Source organism: Protopterus annectens, chromosome 11.part0, assembly GCF_019279795.1.
Source record: "Protopterus annectens isolate FY-2018-M chromosome 11.part0, PAN1.0, whole genome shotgun sequence".
NCBI classification, from domain to species: Eukaryota; Metazoa; Chordata; order Ceratodontiformes; family Protopteridae; genus Protopterus; species Protopterus annectens.
In genome coordinates this window covers 1,055,876,474-1,055,902,203 of record NC_056745.1, presented here as the reverse complement: position 1 = coordinate 1,055,902,203, position 25,730 = coordinate 1,055,876,474, and the positions used below count along the sequence as shown (strand labels likewise).

At 42.6% G+C, this 25,730-nt stretch overlaps 1 protein-coding gene across 1 annotated transcript in view; it reads left to right on the top strand.

The window, feature by feature from the left end:
* The window catches only part of LOC122815023 (kinesin-like protein KIF21A), a 354,809-nt gene extending 336,480 nt beyond the window's left edge, over positions 1-18,329 (top strand). Inside the window, exon 7 of the mRNA XM_044087275.1 lies at positions 18,051-18,329. Coding sequence (XP_043943210.1) covers positions 18,051-18,329 — 279 coding nt within the window. The remainder of the gene's footprint in view (positions 1-18,050) is intronic.
* Positions 18,330-25,730: the final 7,401 nt, after the last annotated feature.

The window sequence follows — 25,730 nt, the reverse complement described above, 5'->3', positions numbered from 1 at the left end:
TTTTTTATATCACAAAAACCTGGCATTTTAACAGGGGCGTGTACACTTTTTATATCCATTGTGCGGAAAGAGTAATGGGAGCAAGGTTAAGAAGGCACGTGATGATTAGTGATCAGCTGTATGGTTTCATGCCGGGAAAGAGCACTACAGATGCGATCTTTGCTCTGTGAGTGTTGATGGAGAAGTACAGATAATGTCTGAAGGAGTTGCATTGTGTTTTTGTAGACTTGGAGAAAGCATATGACTGGGTGCCTAGAAAGGAGTTGTGGTATTGTATGAGGAAGTCAGGAGTTTCAGAAAAGTATGTAAGAGTGGTACAGGATATGTACGAGTTTAGTGTGACAGCGTTGAGGTCTGCAGTGAGAGTGACGGATGAGTTTGAGGTGGGGTTACATCAAGGATCAGCTCTGAGCCCTTTTTTATTTGCAATGGTGATGGACAGATTGACAGACGAGATCATACAGGAGTCCCCTTGGACTATGTCGTTTGCAGATGACATTGTGATCTGTAGTAAGAGTAGGGAACAGGTGGAGGAGACCCTGGAGAGATGGAGAGATGCTCTAGAGAGAAGAGGAGTGAACGTCAGCAGGACTAAGACAGAATATGTGTGTTAATGAGAGGGAGGATAGAGGAATGGCGAGGATGCAAGGAGTAGAGGTGGGCGAAGGTGGATGAGTTTAAATACTTGAGGTCAGTAGTTCAGAGTAATGGTGAGTGTGGAAGAGAGGTGAAGAAGAGAGTACAGGCAGGATGGAGTGGGTGGAGAAGAGTGTCTGGAGTGATTTTTGACAGAGTACCTGTAAGAGTGAAAGGGAAGGTTTACAAGAGGGTAGTGAGACCAGCTATGTTATATGGGTTGGAGACAGTGGCATTGACAAAAAGGCAGGAGTTCGAGCTGGATGTGGCAGAATTAAAGATGTTAAAATTTGTACTGGGTGTGAAGAGGGTTGACAGGATTAGGAATAAGTATATCAGAGGGTCAGCCCATGTTGGAAGGTTCGGAGACAAAGCCAGAGAGGCACGATTACATTGGTTTGCACATGTGCTGAGGAGGGATGCTGAGTATTTTGGGAAAAAGATGCTAAGGATGAAGCTACCAGGTAACAGGAAAAGAGGAAGGCCTAAGATAAGGTTTATGGATGTGGTGAGAGAGGACATGCAGGTGGTTGGTGTGACAGAGCAAGATGCAGAGGACAGGAAGAAATGGAAACAGGTGATCTGCTGTGGCGACCCCTAACGGGAAAAGCTGAAAGAAGATGGTATGTGTGTGTGTGTGTGTGTGTATATATATATATATATATATATAAATATGTGTGTGTGTATATATATATATATATATATTTATATATATATATCTACACACACACACACACACACACACACACACACACACACACACACACACAAAACATGCACACAAACATGGCATGTGCATTCTGGAAAAAATGTAAACCTGTTTAAACTTTCCAGGATTATTTGTGGCAGGGAGAAGTGCAGAATATTAGTGTTGTGGGTGTAGATGTGCATCACAGGGTCACTAATATGATGCTGCATGCTGTATCCAAGGCTAAGGCATTTTCAGGGGCAAGTCCACCACAGAGGTGGACCACCAGTACAGAGGAGGATCACAGAGGTGGAAGAGATGTTCTTCATCTCACATTGCTGCAGTCCTTACACTTGGGTAGTCCGCTGTCCTCGGTCGGCCCGAATATCAAAGTATAAGGCTGACGTCGGTCAGGGCGCATTTGACTGACATCAGGACGTCAGGGTACAAATGCGCATGACCGACGTCATATCCTCAGTCTTTTTTGCCGCATGGTCCGATGCAGAAGCAGCATTGCAAGTGCCGGTTGGCGTTCTGAGATTTTTCGATTTAGAAGTTTCAGACCGAGTTCAAAGTTGGCTAAGTACCCGGTTGGGGAATATTTTAGTTTTTTCTTGCCTCAGTCATTTACCGGATGTCAGAAAAAGTCAATAATTGCATTTCTTGTGGGAAACAGATACCGCATAGAGATTATCATACTTTGTGTATTCCTTGCTTAGGGCCTGAGCACGACGTTGTTGGCTGTCGCTCTTGTGCTAGATTTAATAAACGCACTATAAAGAGAAGGTTGGATTGTGCTAGGTTAGTCTTTGGGAAGCGGTGCAACTATAAAATGCCGATGGATGCTCCGACGCCCACTTCTTCAAAGAAGCGCAAGGACAAGGCAGTTAAGCCTAGGCTAGAAGAACCATCTGTACCGGACGCCGGTTCTTTAGAGGTGTCGGTGGAGCCGGTGGCTCCACCGGAGGTTTCTTTGTGTTCCCAGGGTGAGACCTTATTATTGCAAGATGTGGCCTCTCAGGAGACAAGTCAGGCTGAGGGGGCTTCTCAGGTTACTATACTCCCCTCCCTGCCTAAGGTGGCTAGGCCCTCTCCTTCTGTTTCAAAGGCTTCTCCTCGGGGCAGGCCAGGTTTGGCTTCAGTTGGTGTTACCCCTAGCTCTTCATGTACTGTGCCCAAGAAGCATATGCTTAAAATGGCAGAAGATTTGATTACTTTGATTAGGGGTTCTATGCCCCCTCCTGATAAGAGACCTAGGGTAGAGCCTGAGCTGGGGGGTTTTGAGCAGGCTTCAGATGTTTCAGAGTCTTCGGCTGAAGACTTGCAGGAGTAATCTCCTTATTCTGATTCTGATGTGGATGATTCTACTCCTTCTGCTACTCCTCCTGAGGATTTTTCTTTTTCAGAAACTCTTCATTCCATGAGGGAGCATTTTAAATGGGAAGGTCAGGACTTCTCTGATTCCAGGAAAAGGCTTAGGGAATTTCTGTTTTTACCCCAGCATAGGCCTTTGGCTATACCTCCTGTTTTGGATGTGGTGGAAGATGTTTTTACAGAGGCTTCTCTTAATCCTGATTCTTTGCCTCCTGCTCCTGTTAAGCCGGATAGGTATTACAGGGTGCCTGACGCTCATAAGTATCTTTTTAAGAGTCCTAGGGCAGACCCAGAAACTGTTAGCCAGGGGCCTAAAGGTGTTAAGGCTTCTGTTGTTAAGAATCTGTTCCTGCAGACAAGGAGGCTAGGGCCTTGGATAGATGGGGAAAGAAAGTTTATACTTCTTCCACTCTTGCTATGAGGGCTCTGAATTGCCAGTTTCACATGTTGAAATACCAAAACTATCTCCTTTCTCTATTGAAGTCTAAGGTTGATGCTCTGGCAGTAGGTATTGATTGTAAAGAGTTGCAAGATTTAGTACATGTTTCTGAACAGGTGGGTAAGCATTCTTTGCAATGTGGTTTTGATGCTGTACAGGCCTCGTCTAGGGTGGCTGCCACTGGGTCAGTTCTTCGTAGGCACGCCTGGCTGAGGGATCAGAATTTGTCTGAACATGTTAAAACAAGGATTTTAGATGCTCCTTTACAATCTGACGTGTTGTTTGGTCCTCCTGTTGAGACAGTTTTAAAGAAAATGGAAGATAAGGCTAAGTCTATGCAGACTGTTAAAGATTTTTTGCAGGTCCAGCCTCCAAAGTTTAGTAGAAATTGGCCTACTAAAGGGTGGACGTATCCTTCTTATGATTCCCAGTCTAGGGTAGATCTAGACGTGGTAAGGGCAGAGCTCAGGGCTCTTTCAGGCCTAGAACAGGGAGTTCTCCTGCACAGGCTTCGGTGAGGGCAGGGGTCAGTCCTTCGTAAGCAGACCCAATGACCTACCTTTTCAGCTGCCAGAGCCTGCTCGCCTGGCAGCACCTTTGGGAGGAAGGTTGGCACTTTTCAAAGAAAATTGGAGTTTAATTACCCAGGACAGATGGGTATTGGATATCATACACCACGGCTACAGGTTTTATTTCCATACCTTGCCTCCTTTCAAAGGCATGCCAGACGCTCCTCCTCAACAAAGAATAGAGGCTCACAAACAGGTTTCTCTGTTGCTCCAACTAGGGGCCATACAGCCGGTCCCTCTGCCAGAAGTGGGCCTAGGATTTTATTCTCGCCTGTTCCTAGTACCAAAGAAGGGGAACACGTGGAGACCAATTTTGGATTTATCTATCCTCAACACTTATCTGGACATTCCCAAGTTCAAAATGTTGACGCTTGCAGCAGCTTTTACCTCTGCTGGGCAAAGATCATTGGATGGTAACTTTGGATCTCAAGGAGGCTTACCTTCATGTTCCTATCAGACTAAGTTGCAGAAAGTATCTGCGCTTTCGAGCTGGGACTTCTCACTATCAGTTCTCTGGATTGCCCTTTGGCTTATCTACTGCCCAGAGTGTTCACGAAAGTTCTGGCTCCAGTGATAGCTTTCTTCAGACTAAAAGGAATACAGATCTATCCTTATTTGGACGACTGCCTAATTCTGGCTCAAGGAAGGGAAGAGCTTCTTCATCATTTGGAATATGTGATAGCAGTGCTAAGATGCCTAGGGTATTCTGTGAACGAAATAAAGTCCAGTCTAGTACCCTCTCAAGACATGTGCTTTCTGGGTGTGAGACTGAATACAGCATCCCAGATGGCCTTTTTAACCCCGGACAAACAAAAGAGTCTATCCCTTTACTTCCATCGACTATCTCATCAGTCCGGGCTGACTGCAAGGACAGTCCTTCAAGCCTTAGGGTTCATGGCATCTTGTATTCTGGTACTTCCCAATGCCAAACTGCATATGAGGAAGCTACAATGGTATCTCAAAAATGTATGGACACAGCACTGCCAGGATCTGGACACTGTCATTCAAATAATACCTTGCATTCAAAAGGAATTTTTGTGGTGGGCTCAGGAATGTCACCTAAACAAGGGACTCTCTGTGACCCGCCAGAGGCGAGTCAGATTTTAACGACAGATGCCTCAGACAAAGCTTGGGGAGCTCATCTAAATGGAAAGTGGATACAAAACAAGTGGCCTGTCAGACTACAACATCTACATATCAACATGAAGGAGATGTTAGCAGTCCAGTTTGCATTGATAGCTTTCAAGGAATTACTTCTTCCAGGGCAGGTGTTGATTCTAACAGACAACACAACTGTCATGTGGTACATCAACAAGCAAGGGGGAACACATTCTTATCCTCTATGCAGGCAAGCAATGATTTTGTGGGAGACTGCTCTCAGTTTACAGCTCAATCTTCAGGCAAGGTTTCTGCCAGGAGCACAGAACTCCTTAGCAGATGTGTTGAGCAGACGAATTATGAATCCCCACGAGTGGAAATTGGATCCTCATGTATTTCAGAAATTGACAGTGTCATGGGGAACTCCAGACATAGATCTGTTCGCTTCTCCACTAAACCATCAGCTGCCAAAGTATTGCACAAAAAGGTTTCATCCCACAGCTTGGAAAGTGGATGCTCTTTCTTTCAATTGGAGCAATCTTCATGTGTATGCCTTTCCACCTCTGCCTCTCCTCCCAAAGGTACTTCTAAAGATCAGACAGGACAAGCCAAGGATGATTTTAATAGCTCCAGATTGGCCTCGACAGCACTGGTACCCATTACTGAGAAGTCTGGTACGGAAGCCTCCATGGCCTTTGCCTTCGATTCCACACCTATTGTCACAAGAGGACAACCATTTGCTCAATGTCAAACTTCACTCTCTTCACCTAACAGCCTGGCATATTCTGTTTTGAACCATAGAGGGTCTCAACTTCCACAACAAGTTTTGAATGTGATTTTGGAAGCTAGAAGGCCTAGTACAAGGAAAGTGTACGCAGATAAATGGAAGAGGTTTTTATTTTGGAGTGCAGCAAAGGATTTTGATGTTTCTGAGCCTAATTTAAGTGTGGCTCTTCAATATCTTACTGAGTTACTGGACAAAGGTTTGTCATTCTCTTCTATTAAGGTTCATGCTGCAGCAATTTCAGCTCACTATGAATGTGACCCTCCTTTGTTTTCTCATCCTTTGTTCAAGCAGTTTCTTAGAGGGGCAAAGAATGTAAGACCCCCACGAAGAGCTCCTACTCCTGCTTGGGATCTCAATTTTGTGTTGGAGAAACTCACTCTACAACCTTTTGAGCCTGCAGCTACTGCTGAGTTGAAATATTTATCATGGAAGACTGCTTTTTTGTTGGCCATTACCTCTGCAAGAAGGGTTTCTGAATTACAGGCCCTTATGGCAGTTGAGCCCTTCTTGATTTTCCATAAGGATAGGGTATCATTACGTACTAATCCTTCCTTTATGCCTAAGGTGGTTTCTAGTGTGGCTTTAAACCAAACGATTCATTTGCCTACTTTTATGCAAATCCCCAAAATAAAGGGGAAAAGATTTTGCACACTTTAGATGTACACAGGCAGTTGCTATTATTTGGACAGAACTAAAGGGTTCAGGCAGTCTCAGCAGTTGTTTGTTTCTTTTGCTTTGAGTTCTCAGGGCAAGCCTGTGTCAAAACAAACTATTTCTAAGTGGATTGGGTTTTGCATTACTTTCTGTTATTCCCATCATGGCAAGGAGATTCCAGCTGGGATTAGGCCTCATTCCACTAGGGCTACTGCCACTTCAACAGCTTTTTTGAGGGGAGTGGCGACCAAGGATATTTTGGAGGCAGCTACTTGGAGTTCTGTGCATACTTTCTCTAGGCATTATCACCTGCCACTTTACTCTAAGTCCAGGGCTGGTTTTGCCACTGCTGTTCTGCAGGGCATTTTGGCAGCTCCTGCTTCCTTGTAGTTAGCCATCCTCCCTTACCTCTGCTTTGGGATTCTACCCAAGTGTAAGGACTGCAGCAATGTGAGATGAAGATCATAGTACAGTTTTGTACCTACCATAAATGTAGATGTTCGAAGATCCACATTGCTGCAGTCCAATTTACCCTTCCTCCTTCCCCTCTGTGGTTAGAGGTGGTTGTGTGGGTTGGGTTGTACATATTGTCTATATTGTATATATTGTACATATAGTTAGTGCAAGGGTGGTTGGTTGGTTGTTTGCTGTCTTTTGGTTTTGACCTTTATTTTTAGGGTCTTCTGACATCTGGGGCAAGAAAAGACTGAGGATATGACGTCGGTCATGCGCATTTGTACCCTGACGTCCTGATGTCAGTCAAATGCGCCCTGACCGACGTCAGCCTTATACTTTGATATTCGGGCCGACCGAGGACAGCGGACTACCCAAGTGTAAGGACTGCAGCAATGTGGATCTTCGAACATCTACATTTATGGTAGGTACAAAACTGTACTTTTCTAATATCCCTTAAAATGGCAGATGAGTGAACCCTTATATCTGGCAGTAAGTAGCTTGTATGTCAGAAATGGGCTGATAGTGACTGTCTGAATGTCTTTAAAGGAAGAACATCAGGTTACCTTTAGCATTTACATTTCTGAGTGTGCATTAACCTGAATGGGTGAACGGGTTGTTCATCAAAATAAATTCCAATGGCACTGAAGAATGTAATACCTGACTCTCTCCAGGTGCTGCCCATGAACATCACTGCCACTTTATTCTCGTGATCCACAAATGTATTATAGCATTGATCTGATGTTGTCTTCTTCATTCACCCTTATGACATGGTCTTGGATCTGACCCTTGGATCTTGCTTGGCCACTTTCCACTGACTTGGATCTGACTCCCAAGCTCCTCCCACATTCCCACAATACCTTGCATCCACCCAGCTACCTCAGATCTTGTTTGCCACTCCAGCAAGTCAGACATAAATTCCTTTCTCTCAAGTGTTAGGTAGTGTTGCTAGTTTGCAGTTTTTTTTCTCCCTTCTGCTGTCGTGTATTTGTGTGTGTGTGCACCTGCCTGCACAAGTGCAAGCTAACCTCCTCTGTCCTTTTTTTCTCTTGTAGTTAAAACAACAAAAAGAATTCCTCCTTCTAATTTCGACAGTGTTTAAACTTAACCGTAATTTCTTTAGTTTCCATTGCTAAACCTTCCTGTGCTCCTGAATCCATGGTGTTCCTGTCCCATGCTTCTTCTTTTCTGTCAATTTTTGGCAGGCTCTCATCGTGTCTGACAAGCCAGTTCCAGGGTTTAAGAGCTGCACTCCTTGTGGCCACAAAATCCCCAAGCAGGATGCCCAAAAGGAGTGCGTGTATTGCCAAAGAGCTGATCACTTAAAAGCTGAATGTTCCATCTGTGCTTTAACCCTTGGGTTTGACAGACAGAACAAACTTATTCTCAGGGGCCTTTTTCCTTCCTTGGCTGAGGCTCAGACCCCAACTTTGGCTTCATCTTCTTTTTCTCCTTCGGCTAAGGAGTCAAAGAAGAGGTCCTTCCCTGCCTGCCTGATGGACTCTGTCTCTGTTAATAAGCCAAAGAAGTCTATGGATTTGACCCCTTTGGGTCCACAGCAGTTTGCTCCCTGTTCAGATCCTACAGTCTCTTCTTATCCAGGGGAGATTATTTCTATTTCCCCGACTTTGACATCGGCTACTACCTTGGGATCCTGTGCCTCTGGATTCAGGGACCTCAACTGAGTGTCTGGTCCTGTCCTCTAAATCTAAGCACTCCTGGCCCCCCTTGTCAGCTTCTTCCAGGTCCTCATGATGCGTGTCGAAGGTGGATATGGACAAGATAGCGAGGAGGTTACTTAAGGCCCAGCTCCAAATGGGGATAGTTCCTGCTGCATCCTCTGTCGGATCCATGAGCTATCTAGGTCAGTCTATCCAGAACTTTTCTCCGATCTGTCCCCCGGTTTCAGAGCCTTCAGATTTAGGACTGCCATATGCATTGGACTGCGGAGGAAGCTTTCTTCCTTGATACTGAGTATGACCTTGACTAGCCTCGTTCTGGCTCAGAGCTGTGGCCTTTATGTCAGATCCAGGGGACTGGGATTGGCTTCATCCTTTTAGGAGCTGTCCCTTCCCTTGTGAGTTTTATCACTCGATAGCTTAGGTCCGATCCTGTCCAGAGGCTGTGGATCTGGTGCAAGTCCTGTCCATTTCTCTTCAGTAGCTTCAGCTCTCGAGGATTTGGATAGGCCTTCACCTGGCCCTTTGGCCTTTCAGGTAGTGGAGAAGGTCTTCTTCTGGGTTGGAGATTCGATCGTACAAGTTCCTCGGTCCTCCCGTGTACCTCCATGGATCCAGGCTTTCTCTTGTCCTGCCACGAGTCTTCCCATCCCAAGCATCCTCCATGACTTCCCTGCTGAGGAGAGGATCCCCCTCTTCTTATACCTCTCCAGAATACCCCGCTGAGGAGATTCCTTGGAAGAGGACATGTAAAAATAGGCACATGGATTCCCCCCTGGAGTTCTTAACCGAGGATACTGACTTCGATGAGGGGAAAGGATCCCCCCGATCACCACCTGAGGATGTCTGTTTTGGAGACATCTTAGAAATTTTGAAATATAAAGGTAGGTGGTCTGCCCAACCTCCTTCCTCTGAGGAGTCAGTTCTCCTGGAGGCCTTTGGGATGGGCCCATCTGTGTCCTGGGTGACCCCCCCCCACAGTAGTCGATCTAATGTCTTGCTGCACGTGGAAGGAGCTGGATGCCATTGAGGCTATACCTAAGAGGCCCGATAGGTTTTTAGTGCCCCCTACAATCAGGAGACACTGGAATAAGGGTCCTGTGATCGATCCTATCGTGGTGGAGGCAGCCACAAAAAAAAAAAAAAAACTGGCAGAGGAGACTGCCAATGTCCATCTGCTGAACAAGAAGTCCAAAACGTTGGACAGAATTGGGAAGCATGTTTATGCCTCTGCATCTTTTACATTGAGGTTGTTAAACTATTAAGCTCGTTTTACTCTATTCCAGAGGGACCTGGTCAAAGAACTGACGGCTCTTAAGAGTCCATGCCTGCGGAGGAATTTAAGAAAGTTTCTCCCAAGCTGGCCATTCTTTCATCATCATTGAGGTTAATTTCCCATACTACAGAGTGTACCTCATGAGCAGCCAGTTTAGGACTTTCCCTTAGCAGGTGTCACTTGTCCCTCTTAACACAGATGATGAACTGGCAGGGTAGTTCATTTAGATGCTTTATTACATAGAAACACATCAGGATGGATAGCAGTATCATAAAATGTAAACGAACTGATTAACAGACGGACCTTACAGATACACATGCTTACATCTCAACAGCTTACTACAAAATGGCAGTCAGACTCATATGTGCTCAGTATTTATACACTTGGCATTTATACACTGGGCATACTGGAGCAGTGCAGCAACTGCCTCATGTACACAGACAAGCCTCTCCTCCTACCACCCAACACTACATCCTGCGATTGATGCATTTACATAGCCAAACTGGAAGCAAAGCTCTCTCCGGCCAAGATTGTGCTAGACAGTCAAGAGGAGAAGGTTAACACCTGCATTACACCTCAAGCAACGCGTAGCCCTTCAAAACCCACACCATCAACACCCACACATAGCAACACTATACCCACATATGCGGAGGCCCTTAACATTAACCTGCCCAAGCAACAAGGACCTCCGAAGCCGAAACGCAAACAAACACCAGTCACAACCAAAGTGACACATAGCTCACAACACCAGTGTGCCACCCAACAACAGCCCCTAAGGCAAGACAATGTACCCAACACTTTAGTCATAGGTGACTCTGTAGTCAGGCACACCGATATCCCACTCAACAGGCTGAACAAGGAGAAAATTACAGTCAGCTGCCTGTCGGATGCCAGGATCCGCCACATAACAGATGCACTCAAGTCACTCCACAACAAGTACAAATACGACTCTGTCATTGTCCATGCTGGAGTGAATGACTTGAGACGTACCTCCCTGGACTACATGAAAAGAGACATGGAAGAGCTCTTGGATCATGTGACCCAAGCAGGTATGACCCTAGCCCTGAGTAGCATCCTGCCTTCACCCAATATTATACCACAGTATAAGGACAAAACGATTGACTTCAAGCAATTGGCTAAGCTTCTGGTGTCATTCAAAGGGGATCCAGTATTTGTCTGCCTAGGAAGACATGATTGACAAACCACAATGCTTTGCCAGAGATGGTCTGCACCTGTCACCCCTGGGATTCAGGTTACTGGCTAAAGCTCTTGCCACCCATATAGTGCCTTTTTTAGGCAAGGTTCAAAGGATAAAACCACCACCGTAACAGATACAAGCATGCAAAATCTGAAGGTAATGCTACTCAATGCTAGAAGTGTAAACCTCAAAATGCACTCTCTCGAGGCACTCCTAAAAATGGAGAACATCGATATCTGTGTAGTAACTGAGACCTGGTTCAAGGCTCCAGAAAGCACCCCTGCAATACCAGGCTACAATTCTTACCACACTTTTCGGCCACAAAACCAAGACCGAAACACTAAAGGTGGGGGAGTGTCCATATTCACCAAGGATATTCACACCTCCAGGCTAGTTGCCCAACACAATGCATCTGAAATTCTCCAGGTGCAACTAACACTAGGTAAGACTGCAATTCAAATTGTAGCTTGCTACAGATCCCCCACCATGCCCCAAGATTCTCACTACACCTTTCTAAACATACTGGAAAATATTAAGATACAACCAAACACCCTAATACTGGGTGATTTCAACTACCCTGCCATTAATTGGGAAAACTACTCTGGTGCCAACTCTTTTTCCCAACGGTTCTTGGAATTCATAAATTCCAACTCCCTGGATCAACTAATCCATTGTCCCACCAGGGGCTCCAATATCCTAGACCTGGTCATTACCAACATGGGAGATGGATGCTACACCAGTGGTCACCCCCTCATTGGTCAGGTCTGACCATAAGCAAATCACCTTTGACATCCACATCCACCCCCACCCCCCAGTAAGGAAACGTCCTTAAAAACTTCTCCAAAGCCAACTTCATGCTACTGAAGTCAGAAGTGACAAACTTCACAACACCTACACAGACGGGATCTGGAATTTTTTTCTGCAGAATCCAATACTAAGGCACTGTACGAGCACATCCACTCGTGCATGAATCGTGCCATCCCAAATAGAACCAAGATGCTCTTCTCCAAAAAAAGGAAGCCGATCTGGTGGTCACCTGCTATAAACAAACTATACAACAGAATGAAGATACTGTTGCAGAAAAGAGGAAAATCCCAGGATGCAAAAAACTCCCTCACCACCCTCAGTAAGAAGCTGAGATCCCTCATAAAATCCTCAATAGCTAGATACGAAAATAAAATTGCCAAAGATTCCAAAGACAACCACAAGGCATTCTATAGTTATATCAAGAATCTAAATGGCAATGCTCAGATCTGTATACTGATCCCAAGGATATTGCCAATATCCTGGCAGATCGATTTAGTGCCACCTTCACCCCCATCTCACCCCCTAAAGGGCCCATCTCAATACCAAAAGATTGCCAAATTCCGATAATCACAGCTACACAGCTAGAAACCGCACTCTCCAAAGCTAAGAATACAGCATCTATGGGACCAGATGACACCCCAGGCTGTGTACTACATGGACTACAAAATGAACTGGCACCTCACTTAAGTGTCATGTTTAATCATAGTCTCACCTCAGGCTTCGTGCCCACTGAGTGGCGCACAGCTACAGTTATCCCGCTCCACAAGGGAGGATCCACCTTGGATCCCAGCAACTACCGTCCTATCCGTCTGACAAGCCTGATCTGCAAGGGCATGGAACGCATTATCATGGAACTTATAAACAAAGACATTGGCAACCTTCAAACACTGGACCCCACTCAGTTTGTGTTTGTGAAGGGCCGATCTTGTCTCCTGAATCTAATTGACTTCTTCGAATCAGTCTCCAGAGCTGTGGACGAGGGTAAGGCAGTCCACACAGCCTATCTGGACCACGCCAAGGCCTTCGACACCATCCCCCACTCTGGAATCATAGATAAACTTACTAAGCTGGGCATAAATCCCTACATCACTCAATGGGTTGCCAACTGGCTTACTGACAGAAACCAGACTGTAAAAGTAGCTGACTCCAAATCCAGCTCCAGACAAGTGACAAGTGGAGTATGTCAAGGTTCAGTCCTGGGACCACTCTTGTTTGGCATCTACTTCTCTGAAGTACAGGCCAACACTAAGGGACTCTGGCTAACAAAGTTCGCAGATGAGTGCAAACTGGGAGCCATTATTGAATCCCCAAATGATGTCTATATTCTACAAAAGGGCCTTACAGAAGCAGATGCCTGGTGCCAGAGTCATGGGCTCAAGCTTAATGCCAAGAAATGTATAGTTATCCCCTTTGGAAAAAAACATGTACCCATGAATTACCACATAGGTGGCAGGACACTAAACATCGAAAGTGTGATGAGAGACTTGGGGACACAGGTGGACAGTGGTCTCACTTTCGATAACCACATCACCACAACAGTCAGGAAATCCTTCTATGTGGCACACCTCATCACTAAGGGCTTTTCATCCAGAAAAAAGGAGGTCATTGTCCCACTGTACTCATCCCTCGTTAGACCCATTATAGAGTATAATGCCCCATTTGGTATGTACCTCACAAGACATCTGCAACAGCTGGAAACCTCACTAAAAGAATCACAGGCCTAAAGCAGATGCCATATGCTGACTGTCTAAAAAAAACTCCAGCTATACTCTGTGGCATATCGTCTACTCAGAGGCGATCTCTGCTTAACATGCAAGGCCATGTCAAACCCTGAGCTGTTGGACATGCTCCACTTAAAAGAAATCCCAATCCCTCAGAGCCAGATGCTCCAGGGATCTAAACCTTGCCATCACAATGAACAAAACATGCTGGAGGGATAGGTTCCAGACCCAGAGACTCCCCATACTCTGGAATAGACTGCCCATACATGTCAAGCAGAGCGCCTCCGTGGCCCTCTTCAAAAGGAACCTTGATGATTGGATGGGAGATAGGAAATTCACCCCGGGGATCATGTCAGTCGCTCTGCTAGACAGGGGTCTAGAGAAGTAAATATTGTGGGAAGAAATATCCATGGAATTGTTATGGCTAGGCTTGCATAGGTCCTAGGGCTGCTAGCCTAGTACCAACCTATGAACTTGTGCAAGCACTTAGGCAGCTTCGTAAAGATATACACACACACATTGATCTACAGGAGGCATGCCTGAATGAGGCTATGTGATTTTGCTGAGCCTTTCAAGATGTCATTCGTCAGTGCCCCTTACCATGGCTCCTCCATTTTTGGGTGTTAGGTTAGAGACACTGTCACTGAAAAGGACGGGAAGACCCTTTCTGCTGTTGGAGTCAAGTTTTCCACCCCATAAGTCCTTTTCCAGTAACCAGTGCAGAGGCAAGAAAATATGGTTCCACATGTCCCAAGGGCCTTTCCAGGACCTGCGTGGAGAACCCTTCTCTAGAGGCAGAGGAGGAAGGTTTGATGGTAGACTCCGCCTTAGAGGCAGAGAGAGTGTGCAGGACCAGGACTTTAGAGAACTCCCTTCTGATAAACCTTCCTGGTGCTCCTGAGGTGCTGCCCGACTGTCCGGCTCTGGAGGCAGTCGGTGGGCAATTAGCTTTGCACCCCGAAGCCTGTACCCAATTGACTCAAAACAGTTGGGTGCTAAAATTGATGTCCAGAGGTTGTTATATTTCCTTTTCCCTTACCCTTCCGAATTCAAGAAGCCTCCCGGATGTGCCACCCAGTCAATGGGAGCAGGCAGCGCAGGCAATTCAACAGCTGCTTCAAAAAAAGTCATCCAACCAGAGAGGATTTGGAACTTAACTCCCTTTTCTTTTTAGTGCTGAAAAAGACAGGGGGCCTAAGACCCATTCTGGATCTCAGCAAGTTAAACGATTAAGTAAAGAAAGCAAGGATCCAAATGGTTACAGTTCAGATCATTCTCCATTTGTTGTGCAAGGACAACTGGATATGCTTGATAGATTTCAATGATGCGTACTATCACCTCAAAACAGACAGTCCATGAGATATCTGCACTTTCGGCTGGGAGCCAATCATTACCAGTTCAAAGCACTCCCCTTTGGACTCACCACAGCCCTCCGGGTGTTCACCAAATGCCTGGCAGTGGTAGCCGCTCACCTGAGGCTCAAGGGATTCCAGGTGTTTCCATATTTATATGATTGGCTCCTAAACCCCCCCTCCCCACACACACACAAAACATCGACTGATTCAAGCCAGGGACTTCTTACTCCAGTTAGCACAATCCCTGGGCATCACCAGAAACGTGAACATGTCCAATATTACTCCATTTCAGAACCTAGAGTTCATAGGTACATAGCTCAATACCAGATAGCAAATAGCTTCTCTTCCCCTACACCGTGTAACCATTCTGAGAAGTCAAGTCCAGCAGTTATTAGCCAGTCAAGCCCCCTCCTCTTGTCTGATCTTGAAGGTCTAAAACCATCCTATTAGTTCCCCTGGCCAGGTTCTTCGTGCTGATTCTACAGTAGGCACTAGGCAGTCGATGGTCCATTCTGTCTCAGCCCTTGTCCCTTCGCATCAAATTGGCCCTGGTCTGCAAACATCATGCCAGTTGGTGTATTCTTTCCGACAATGTTATCCTCGGCAGACTCTTCTTCAGTGATCCTCCCATAGCCACTGTGGCCATGGATGCTTCCCAGTTCGGGTTAGGGGGACAATACAATGGGAAGACTGTCCAAGGCACATAGTCGACTCCCGAAACTAGTTTGCATGGGAGTGATGTGAGCTGTCCTTCTGACATTGCAAGCCTTTCAGGATGTTCTCCCTTTGGGGTTTATGGCAGTACACACCAGCAACATATCAGTTGTCTGGTATTTCAACGAGGAAGGAGGAACCCGTTCTTACCCCCTCTGCAGGGAGGCCATGAGAGTGTGGGAGTGGGCAATCTATTCAGACTAATTTCTGATTGCAGTGCACATCCTGGGGAATACCATTGAGCTGGTGGACAGACTCAGCAGATCGCTTCTTACTCTGCACAAATCGTCGTTCAACCAATCAGTCGCGAACATGATCTTCAGTAGTTGGGGTCAACCTTGCTACGACCTCTTTGTGTCTCCCCTCAACAGCAAATACAGCAAGTTTTTCACTCTGATACCTCCGAGGGAGTCCCCAAGGGATGCCGTAGTCCACAATTGGTCCTTGGGTATCCTGTATGCTTACCCACCTCTTCCGCTCATCCCCAAGTTTCTTCAGAAGGCAAGCATGTTGAAGAGCTCGGTCATCCTTATTGTCCCCTTCTGGTCTCACCAAGTATGGTTACCCTTCCTATGGTCTCACCTGAAGTATCCTCCCTGGATTCTGGAACCCAATCAGGACCACCTCTCTTAGCCGTCAGGGATCCAGCACCCAAATCTTCCAACCCTGAAATTGACCGCTAGGTTTCTCCAGTTCCGACCTTGATTAGGTAGTCCAGGCTTAACTCCCTGGTCCAAAAAATTCTTCTAGCATCACAAAAGGCTTCCACTGAGAGGGTTTATAATAGCAAGTGGAAGATATTTATTTGGGCTACCGGCAAGAGCATTGATCCATTCTCAGCACCTGTCTCAGACGTGTCACTGTTTCTCTCTACACTTTTCAATGAAGGTGCTAGCTTTTCCACTATTGAGCTACACACACACACACACACACATATATATATATATATATATATATATATATATATATATATATATATATATATATATATGTATATATATACACGCACACACACACGTGTACATATACATATGTGTGTTTGTATGTATATGTAACGTTAGGCTCTTTCTGGGTCCTTACACAGAGTTCCTGTGTTTGTGAACCAAATGTAGCAAAATAGTTCAGGCAGGCAACTCAGTAAGTGATTCTTTAACTTAAGGCATCCCTGTAAAAAAGAGAGAGGAAAAAAAGAGAGGTGACTCAGCCCCAGAAATTAAAGTTTCAGGAGACTATGTGTAGAGAGCATCAACCCTGTATAGGCCTTTGTCCATAGGTTTGGCAGAGGAATAACCTCATCTTCTTCCAGTTTGACCAGAATCTGGAGAGAAGTTCCTGCCTGTCTTATCATCTTCTCAGGCAGACATTTGATTCCTTTCTGTAGCTACTGTTGTTGTTGCCACCATAATGATTTCAGAGCAATCTGTGTTCTATTTGTTTTGGTTACTAGTTCCCAGGTGCCCTTGAAGAGCATACACAATCCTAGGGTGATGTCATCAGTTAAAGAGTTGCAAGAAAGAGAGGCTGTAGCTACACTCCTCTTAAATGAGTCTTCTGGAAGGACTTCAGACAGGTTCCCAATCCCTGGATGGCCAGCAGTTTTTTTCTTCTTAATCAGAACAGGAAATGAAACGTACAAGCAACCGGTAAATGAAAACCAGGAACAGGCCACCTTCTTCACAAATAAAACCAGTAATTTATTAACTTTAAGTGCGATTAATTACAGTACACTTTTAGTCGAGTGTAAGTGTACTGTAATTAATCGCACTTAAAGTTAATAAATTACTGGTTTTATTTGTGAAGAAGGTGGCCTGTTCCTGGTTTTCATTTACCGGCTTCTTAATCAGAAGCCAGCCCCTTTCCAGTCACTCCTATTTCCTTGCCATCTTCAGTGTCATCTTAACAGTTTGAATATACAAAGTTTGCAAAAGAATATGTGGCAGTGTGGCAGAGAACAGATCTCCAACCATCATTAAAATCCATGTTGAACATTCCCTTATCCCCTAACAGGAGAAAGGTTTCTCCTCTATTATTCATCAGAATCAAACATTGAGAGAGATAGAGGGAGGGGAATTGACACATTTATTGCATATCGCTTTTTAAATTTATTATGCTACTAACTACCATGAGACTGCCTCCATGAGCATACCTCCAGATGATGTCTCCTTCAGTGGTGCCTTTAATTTATTGAAGAAACATTTTAAGTGGGGGACAAAGGAAATTTATGCCTCAAAAAAAGGTACATAGAATTGGTGGGTGTTGAGGAGCATAAAACCTTGGTGGTCCCCCTAGTTTTCCCAAGCATTTGGAGTTGCATTCGATTTCACATCCTTAAATTCAGTCTGTCAGTTGCTTACTCACAAAAAGCTAGGTAGGTTTGACGGAGTTCAGGAGACGTTTAAGTATCTATACAAGAATGTTATTGATTTTGGAGTTTCCAAGATGGTCGCTGATCATTAGGCATGTACTTAACACTGCTCCATAAGCTAAAAGCTCTATCTAACAAAAGAAATCTGCATCATGCACTAAAATCAAACAAAAAATGCAACAGCTCTAGATTTACATATATAAAATCTCTACCAGTCATATTTTGAACTCTTGACAGTGTTTTAACAACTTACGAGATCATCCTTTGACGGAGCTGTGGCGGCAACGTGGTCCCAGCCCTTTTCCAAAAGATCGAGACTGGCATAAAGCAAAAGAAAATACTGCTAAAACATCAGAAGAAATGGCTAGCCAACAAGATCAAATGGCAGCTCAGACTGTGAAAACTAAACTTTCCCGGAAAAAGACAACCTTTAAAAGGCAAAAAACTTTTAAAAATACAGCACAAGTCCAGCAAGACAGCCCTAAGATCCAGAACGGACTGTCCTTACTCCACTAATGACCTCAGAACTGCCTTATGACCACTACAAGAAGAAATTCAAAGCTTCCCCAAAAAGCTAAATACCTTTGGAAATAGTCTTGACCAAATAGTTGAAAGACTGAATAACGATTAAGCAAAATTTATGGAGAATGAATCCAAAATAAGTAACTTACAGACCAAAATGAAAATAAATGACAAAACTATAAACAATTTGCAACAGAAAATAGTTGACCTAGAGGCATGCAGTCGTAGAAACAACATCATAATAAGAGGAATACCAGAGAAATTTGACCACATGCAACTATCAACTATAATAAAAGAAATCCTGGACACATTACTTGAGGGCAAAAATATAGTTAAAGCGGTTGCCATTGAAAGAGCCCATCGCTCATTTAGAAAGACCCAAGATGAAACAATTCCATGACAAATATATGTAAAAATACTGAATGCTTCCCATGTTACTACCAGTCCAACGGCTGCCAAACAAAAAAGATCCTTAATCTTTAGAGGCCATAAAATATCATTGTCACAGGATCTTCCACTTCCTGTTAAACAACAGAGACAGGCCCTAGCTCCATACTGCTCCTACCTTATAAGTCAAAAAATCCGCTTTCAAATGAAGTATCCTGCAGCCTTAGCATTTCAACACAGACATCAAATTCCAAATTACAACAGTTGAGGATGCAAAAACAGCGTTTAAAAAAGCCTTCAATGAATATCCAAATTCCTAAATAGTAATGAAAGAAATGAAGCAAATAAGGAAATTATGTTTCAAAGTTAAATGTTGGAAAAGAAGTACAAAATAAAACTTAGTTACAAAGCGGTATACTAGTAAAATTTACAAACCATTTAATAAGGCTCTCCACCTGTGAACTAGCTATGATCGACATTGAAAATTTAATAACTCACAACGACACCATTGAAAATACAGAAACATCCATTTAACCCTTAATCACCAAAAATCCCATCCTGATCATTTAACTCATCTTTAAATACTGAAACTGCATATCGGCTCCATTCAATGACTTGCACTTGCTTCTCACTTGAAAAGATTTAAACAAATAAAACAGTGCTAAAAGCAGATAAGCAGATATTAAACTCAAATCGTTCTACAAATCCGGACAGAGATGACATTACACTAATATATTAAAAAACAAATTACCTGAATCTCCTTGGATGGCATTTACATCATTGCAAAATTCCACTAGCCAGGAACTCTTCTGATCACATCTGCCCGGAAGCCAAGTTCTGGTCTACTCTTGTCAACCTTAGCCTGCTGCAGTGCATGCCTGGTAAAAGAAAAGAATCATAAAAACTAAATATTAAATGGGAATTACTGCCATTATTGCTTCTACTCCTAATAATTTAACTAATATTGCAAGTAAGACAACATCGGAAACTACGCTTTATGGATGGAACCTAATGGAAAATACCCAAAGTATGTATTTTGCTTCAAATAGCTTGTATCACTCCTGAAATTAGAAAATACAAAGTCATTGTGCTACACTTGAACAAGTAGACTATAGTCTCAGTGTTTAATTTTACTACAAGATACAAGCAAAAGAGTAAGGAAATTGTTATATCTAACCTTGATGTAGAGTTTATGATCTTCTGAGATGGAATATGTTTATACGCCTATATATAAAATATATATATATATATATATATATATATATATATATATATATATATATATATATATATATATAAAATAGACAACTTCTAAGCTAACACCAGTGATTTACCTCAGTGCTTATGAGGATACCCATGTGAGAGAGCATGCCTATTCACAATGTTTTCAACCAATCATTGCTATCTACCCCAGTGAGAAAAATCTGTAAGCTTTTTCAATGGGATACCCTGTTAGTGTAATCTCAAAAGCTCAGACATTGAAGGATATAAACTTCTACCATGGCCCTCATTATGCTACAGGAACTGCCTAGGAGCAACTAAATAACCTTGTGGAAAATCCGCAGCACTCTTTTTGTAACTTCTGTACATAGGAATTAAATTTACTTCTCAGCAGTTGATACTGCATGCTGAAATGCCTCCACTCCTTCCTCTGTTTTTTCATGAAACTTTATACTTGAACTTTTCATGTTGTTATTGCTCGAAGGTTCATCAATGCTGATAGCGAGTTGGGAAGTGTAATTTGATTGTTTGAGTACCTTCCAGATAAAGATGTATAGAAACATTGCTGCGGGAAAGTGCAAGGTCTTGCATTACATTTCTTATTTTGAGGTATGTTGTATACCTATAATGCATACGTAGTGTGGCCACAGTAGCGTTGGTTAGCATTGCCGCCTCACCGCAAGAGGTTCTCCAGTTCAATTCTCGGCTGAGGTGCCTTCTGTGTGGAGTCTGCATGTTCTGCCCGTGGTCGTGTAGGTTTCCTCCGGGTACTCTGGTTTCCTCCCACGTCCCAAAGACATGCTGTAGGTGGATTAGACACTCTAAATTGGCCCTAGGTGTGAGTGCTTTCTGTGGAAGGTTGGGCGCCGGGCTGGCAACTCAACACCATAAAACTCCACTGCCAATCATGAAAGGACAAGTGATCCGCTGTGGCGATCCGTAACCAGGAAAAACCAAAAGAAGAAGTATATGTATAATGCACAAATATCTATTGATCAAGCTTAGAAGACCTCAGGGTTTACTGTTATGAGATTGAGAGCATATATAGTTTAACTACTACAGCATTTTGATATCCAACATTATAAGTAATGTTTATGGTTCAAAAAGAGGAGGCTTATCTAATAATGCTGTAAAATAGCTTCTCATATTAACTACAATGCCTCCATACAATTTATAACCTAAATTGTGGTAACATTGTATGGGGATAATGATATGCTTCTCTTAAATGTCTTAAATCGGTACTTTCACAATTTTTTTAGTCTTCTGTGTTTACTTAGTGTTGTTAAGTGGCATTGCTAGTAGAAAATAAGCAAATTTTAGCAATTCTTTTAAATTAAACACTATCTCTCCAGATATAAACTAACTTAATACTTTAGATAAATAGACAAGTTTGTCTTGCTGCAAGTAAACGCTGAGTTTCTAAACTAGCAAAATAGTAATACAGGAACCCAAAAGCAGATAATGTAGATCTCAGTCATATAATCCAACAGACAGTGATAACTGAACCAATTCTCTTTTATTTCAGTAACGAACATGTAGATAAGAGATGCTTCATCAGATCTCAGACAAACTAATAAAAAACACACATCTATAAATACTCTGAGAATTAATTAGCTGTTCACAACAATTAGTAGTTAAAAGGACAGTGCTCTCATTTGCAATGTGCATCTCTAAAATCAATGATATTTAAAACATAGATAAAACTGTGTGTTGGTAAAAGCAGAGTTTAATAAAAAATATCAAAAGCACTTGTGTGTATAAATATGAACATCATTGTAAATAACTGTCTACCTTTATAGAAAAGATAGTGCTTAAATTTCCAGAGATACCAGTATCCAAATTGTATCTATAGGAGAGAATATACAGGTATAAATACTTATTATACATGTTACTTGACATTCCTTCTTAGCCTTAACTTAGGCTTAATTGAAGCTCTCTCATTTAAGCCGGAGCCTTGATCTGCTCTCAATTTTATTATCCATTCTGTCTCTCTGCTTTCAGTATAAGTTCTAATGTCACCCCCTCTGGAATTATCACCTCTAATACTTTAAAAGAGAACCTATGTTGTGTGTTCGTCATAATGACATGCTTAGCTAAAGCATTCTGGGTGGTGCCCTTCTTCATGTGATAAACATGCTCCCTCATCCGATCTCTTAGGGGGCGGTTGGTTTTACCAACATAGAAGCAGGGACATAATTGGCACCTGGCTAAATAAATAACATGTGAAGTCATACAATTCGCTGTTACCAATGTCTGAAAATATTTCCCATTGTCGGGGTGATAAAACCCTGGTGTATCATCGATGTAACTGCAAAAATTACACCGTCCACATGGTCTGGTGTAACCATCTATTGCATCCCTATCTCTATGAAACACAGAGCATAGTCTCCTCTTCAAATTGTTGTTGTTTCTGTATAAAAAACTGGGTTTATCCCCTACAATGTTTCTAACATCATCATTCGTACATAGTATGCCCCAATGTTTACCCAATACCTCTCTCAACTCATTGTGGTCAGACGAATAATGCGTCATGAACTTCAAGCCTCGACTGACATTAATCCTGTCAGTGGAGAGGCAAGTCGACTCAACTGGTCCAAAATATGGTGCCCCTATGCTCGATCTCAAGTCCAACATATCACTAAACTGTGTGTTAACTTCATCCACACTATAACCTCTAGAGCACAATCTATCTCTCAAACTATTAAGTTCTGTCTCAAAACCAGAACTAGTTGGATTAAGTCTTGATGCCCTAATGGCTTGTCCTCTAATTATATTTCTGAAGACATGTGGAGGGTGCATACTGGTTCTATTGAGTAAGTTATTGCAGTAACAGCTCTTCCTATAGACACCTGTATTGATGGTGTTACCATCAATCCTCTCAATGTACATGTCAAGAAAGTTTATTTTGTATTGTGAACACTCCATAGAAAATTTCAGACAGGTAGTCAAATTATTCATAATATTGAGGAAAGTCTCTAGTTGTTCAAATGTGCCTTTCCAAAGAACAAACAAAACGACGATAGAAAACCACATGTTGTTTGAATAAATTCTCTTGAAACAAAACTTGTTCTTCCCAATGGGCCAGATACATGTTGGCGTAGCTATTGGCACAAGGAGTGCCCATAGCTACGCCATCTTTCTGTTTGTACAAACCTTCATTAAATGTAAATAGGTTATTATCCAAGATTAATTCTAAAAAGTATGTTATTAAATCAATCTGTATAGAAGTATAATCACTATGTGCTCTCAAATAATCAGAAACATACAATAATCCCATGCTATTGGGTATGACTGTAAACAAGGATTGAACATCGAACGTGACAAAAAGAAAGTCAAAGTTGATGTTCATGTCCTTCGTACAGTCATATAGGTCAAGTAAAAATTGTTTCGAGTCTCTCAAAACAGCTATGTTAGAGTTCAGCACTGGTCTAAGGTGCTTCTCTACATATACCGATAGATGTTCGGTCACCCAATCTCGACCTGACACTATCGGTCTCATGGGTGGTCTGATGGAATCTTTATGTATCTTCGGTAGACCATGAATAGTGGGTATCATGGGGTGGTAAATCATGAGATACTGAAATAGATCTTGATCTATCAACTTTCCTTGAAACATGTCATTAAGAACATCATGTACATGTCTGATAACCTCTCCTACATACTGTGATGTAACCTTCTCATAGAAACCATCGCTCAACATGGAAACCATTCGTGTGATGTAATCTATAGTATCCATTACAACTATCTTGCCGCCTTTGTCGGCAGGTCTGATAGTGATGTCTAAGTTGTTCTGTAGTTTCTTAAGGCTTGCCCTTTCTCTATAAGTTAAGTTATCTTTTATAAAGGGATGCTTTTTAGTAGTCTTATTCTCATAATAATTATGCAATTCCTCTTCAGTTAGTCTCATGTAAGCTTCGACTAAAGGATGATTAATTGGTGTGTACTCACTACGATTCTTAAACTTGAACTCAGTATCAGTGTTAGAATTATCTTTAAATATAAGCTTCAACATAACATTCCTACAAAATAATTTTAAATCCACAACAGTGTCCGTCAATTTACTCTGACATTTAGGGATGAAATTCAGCCCTTTGTCAAGTAATACATTTAATGTAAATTGTGAAATATTGTGGACTAACGTTTGTTTGTCCACATCTTTCTTAGTGTTTTTTGTGGTGCATATTCCTCCGATAGCTTCCTCTTTTGTCTGCCCATCTTCTCTGCTCTCACTGGCTCCATTGGAGGTAAGGGTGGAAGCAGGTTGTAGATTAAAGGTTTTAGGTCTTACAACCTGTGCATTGTCTATGGCCAAAGGTTTGGATTTCTCCTGTTGTTTATGTCCAGTAGTATTGGTGATACTGACCTCCGGATATAAATTAATATTTTCTTTAGCTACAGTATGCACTATATGTATAACATCAGTTGAGTCATGATCATATTCAGTTGTTAGTACCTCATTCTGTTTCTCAATAATGACAGAATTATCTCTGTCAGAATTCACAGTCTGACCTACATTCATGTTTACTATAGGTGAAGTAACATGGTAAATGCTTCACATCAGAAACAGTCTCAGTGCTAGCATTACGTTGTGCCATAATTGAAGGAACAGTCCTGCTCAGATCATTAGAGTTTAATCTGGGCCAAACAAAAATATGTCCGTTTTTGAAATCATTTATGTCTCTCACTACTTTATGTCTTTTCTGTTGGAACAATTTCCTTTCAAATGCAGAAATGCTGTCCAACATATTCTCAAACAAAGGTGTAACAGTATCAGTAGTAAATTCTTTAAACAGTGCTCGCTGTTTGTTAGCAAGTTCCTCAGTTAATTTAGTCTCTTCAGGTTCAAAGAATTCAATAAGTAATTTTAAGTAGCTCCGACTCACCTCGATGTTGAGGCGCTGCCATTGAGCAAGCAGCTCCGGATAGTCCTTGCCCTGACTGGGCATGTTGAAAACTCGGAGGCCTCTCGGTATAATATTCCTCTCGAGACAAAGTTGAAAATGAAGTCGCTGGGTTTGAAGCCTTTTAAGCTTCATGAAATCCTTCTCGATGTTCTCTATTAATGCATATAACCTGCTCATATCAAGGTTTTGCTCTGGATCATCAGTGGTAGTTCTCTCTGTTTCCAGGAACCACGATGCACTACCGGAACCTCTCAGGTGTTGTAAAAATCTCCGTTCGACAGCACTATCAGGCAAAACAACGTTCCCACGAACTTCTTCTCTGGGAACGTAATCTAGTTCGACGTCAGCCATTGTAAAACAAGGAACGAAATAGCAATCTGCTCCTGCAGCTAAGAACCAAAGAATATAATAGATAAATAGACAAGTTTGTCTTGCTGCAAGTAAACGCTGAGTTTCTAAACTAGCGAAATAGTAATACAGGAACCCAAAAACAGCAGCGCTAGCAGATAATGTAGATCTCAGTCATATAATCCAACAGACAGTGATAACTGAACCAATTCTCTTTTATTTCAGTAACGAACATGTAGATAAGAGATAAGCGCTTTCACAAAAATGCTTCATCAGATCTCAGACAAACTAATAAAAAACACACATCTATAAATACTCTGAGAATTAATTAGCTGTTCACAACAATTAGTAGTTAAAAGGACAGTGCTCTCATTTGCAATGTACATCTCTAAAATCAATGATATTTAAAACATATATAAAACTGTGTGTTGGTAAAAGCAGAGTTTAATAAAATATCAAATGCACTTGTGTGTATAAATATGAACATCATTGTAAATAACTGTCTACCTTTATAGGAAAAATAGTGCTTAAATTT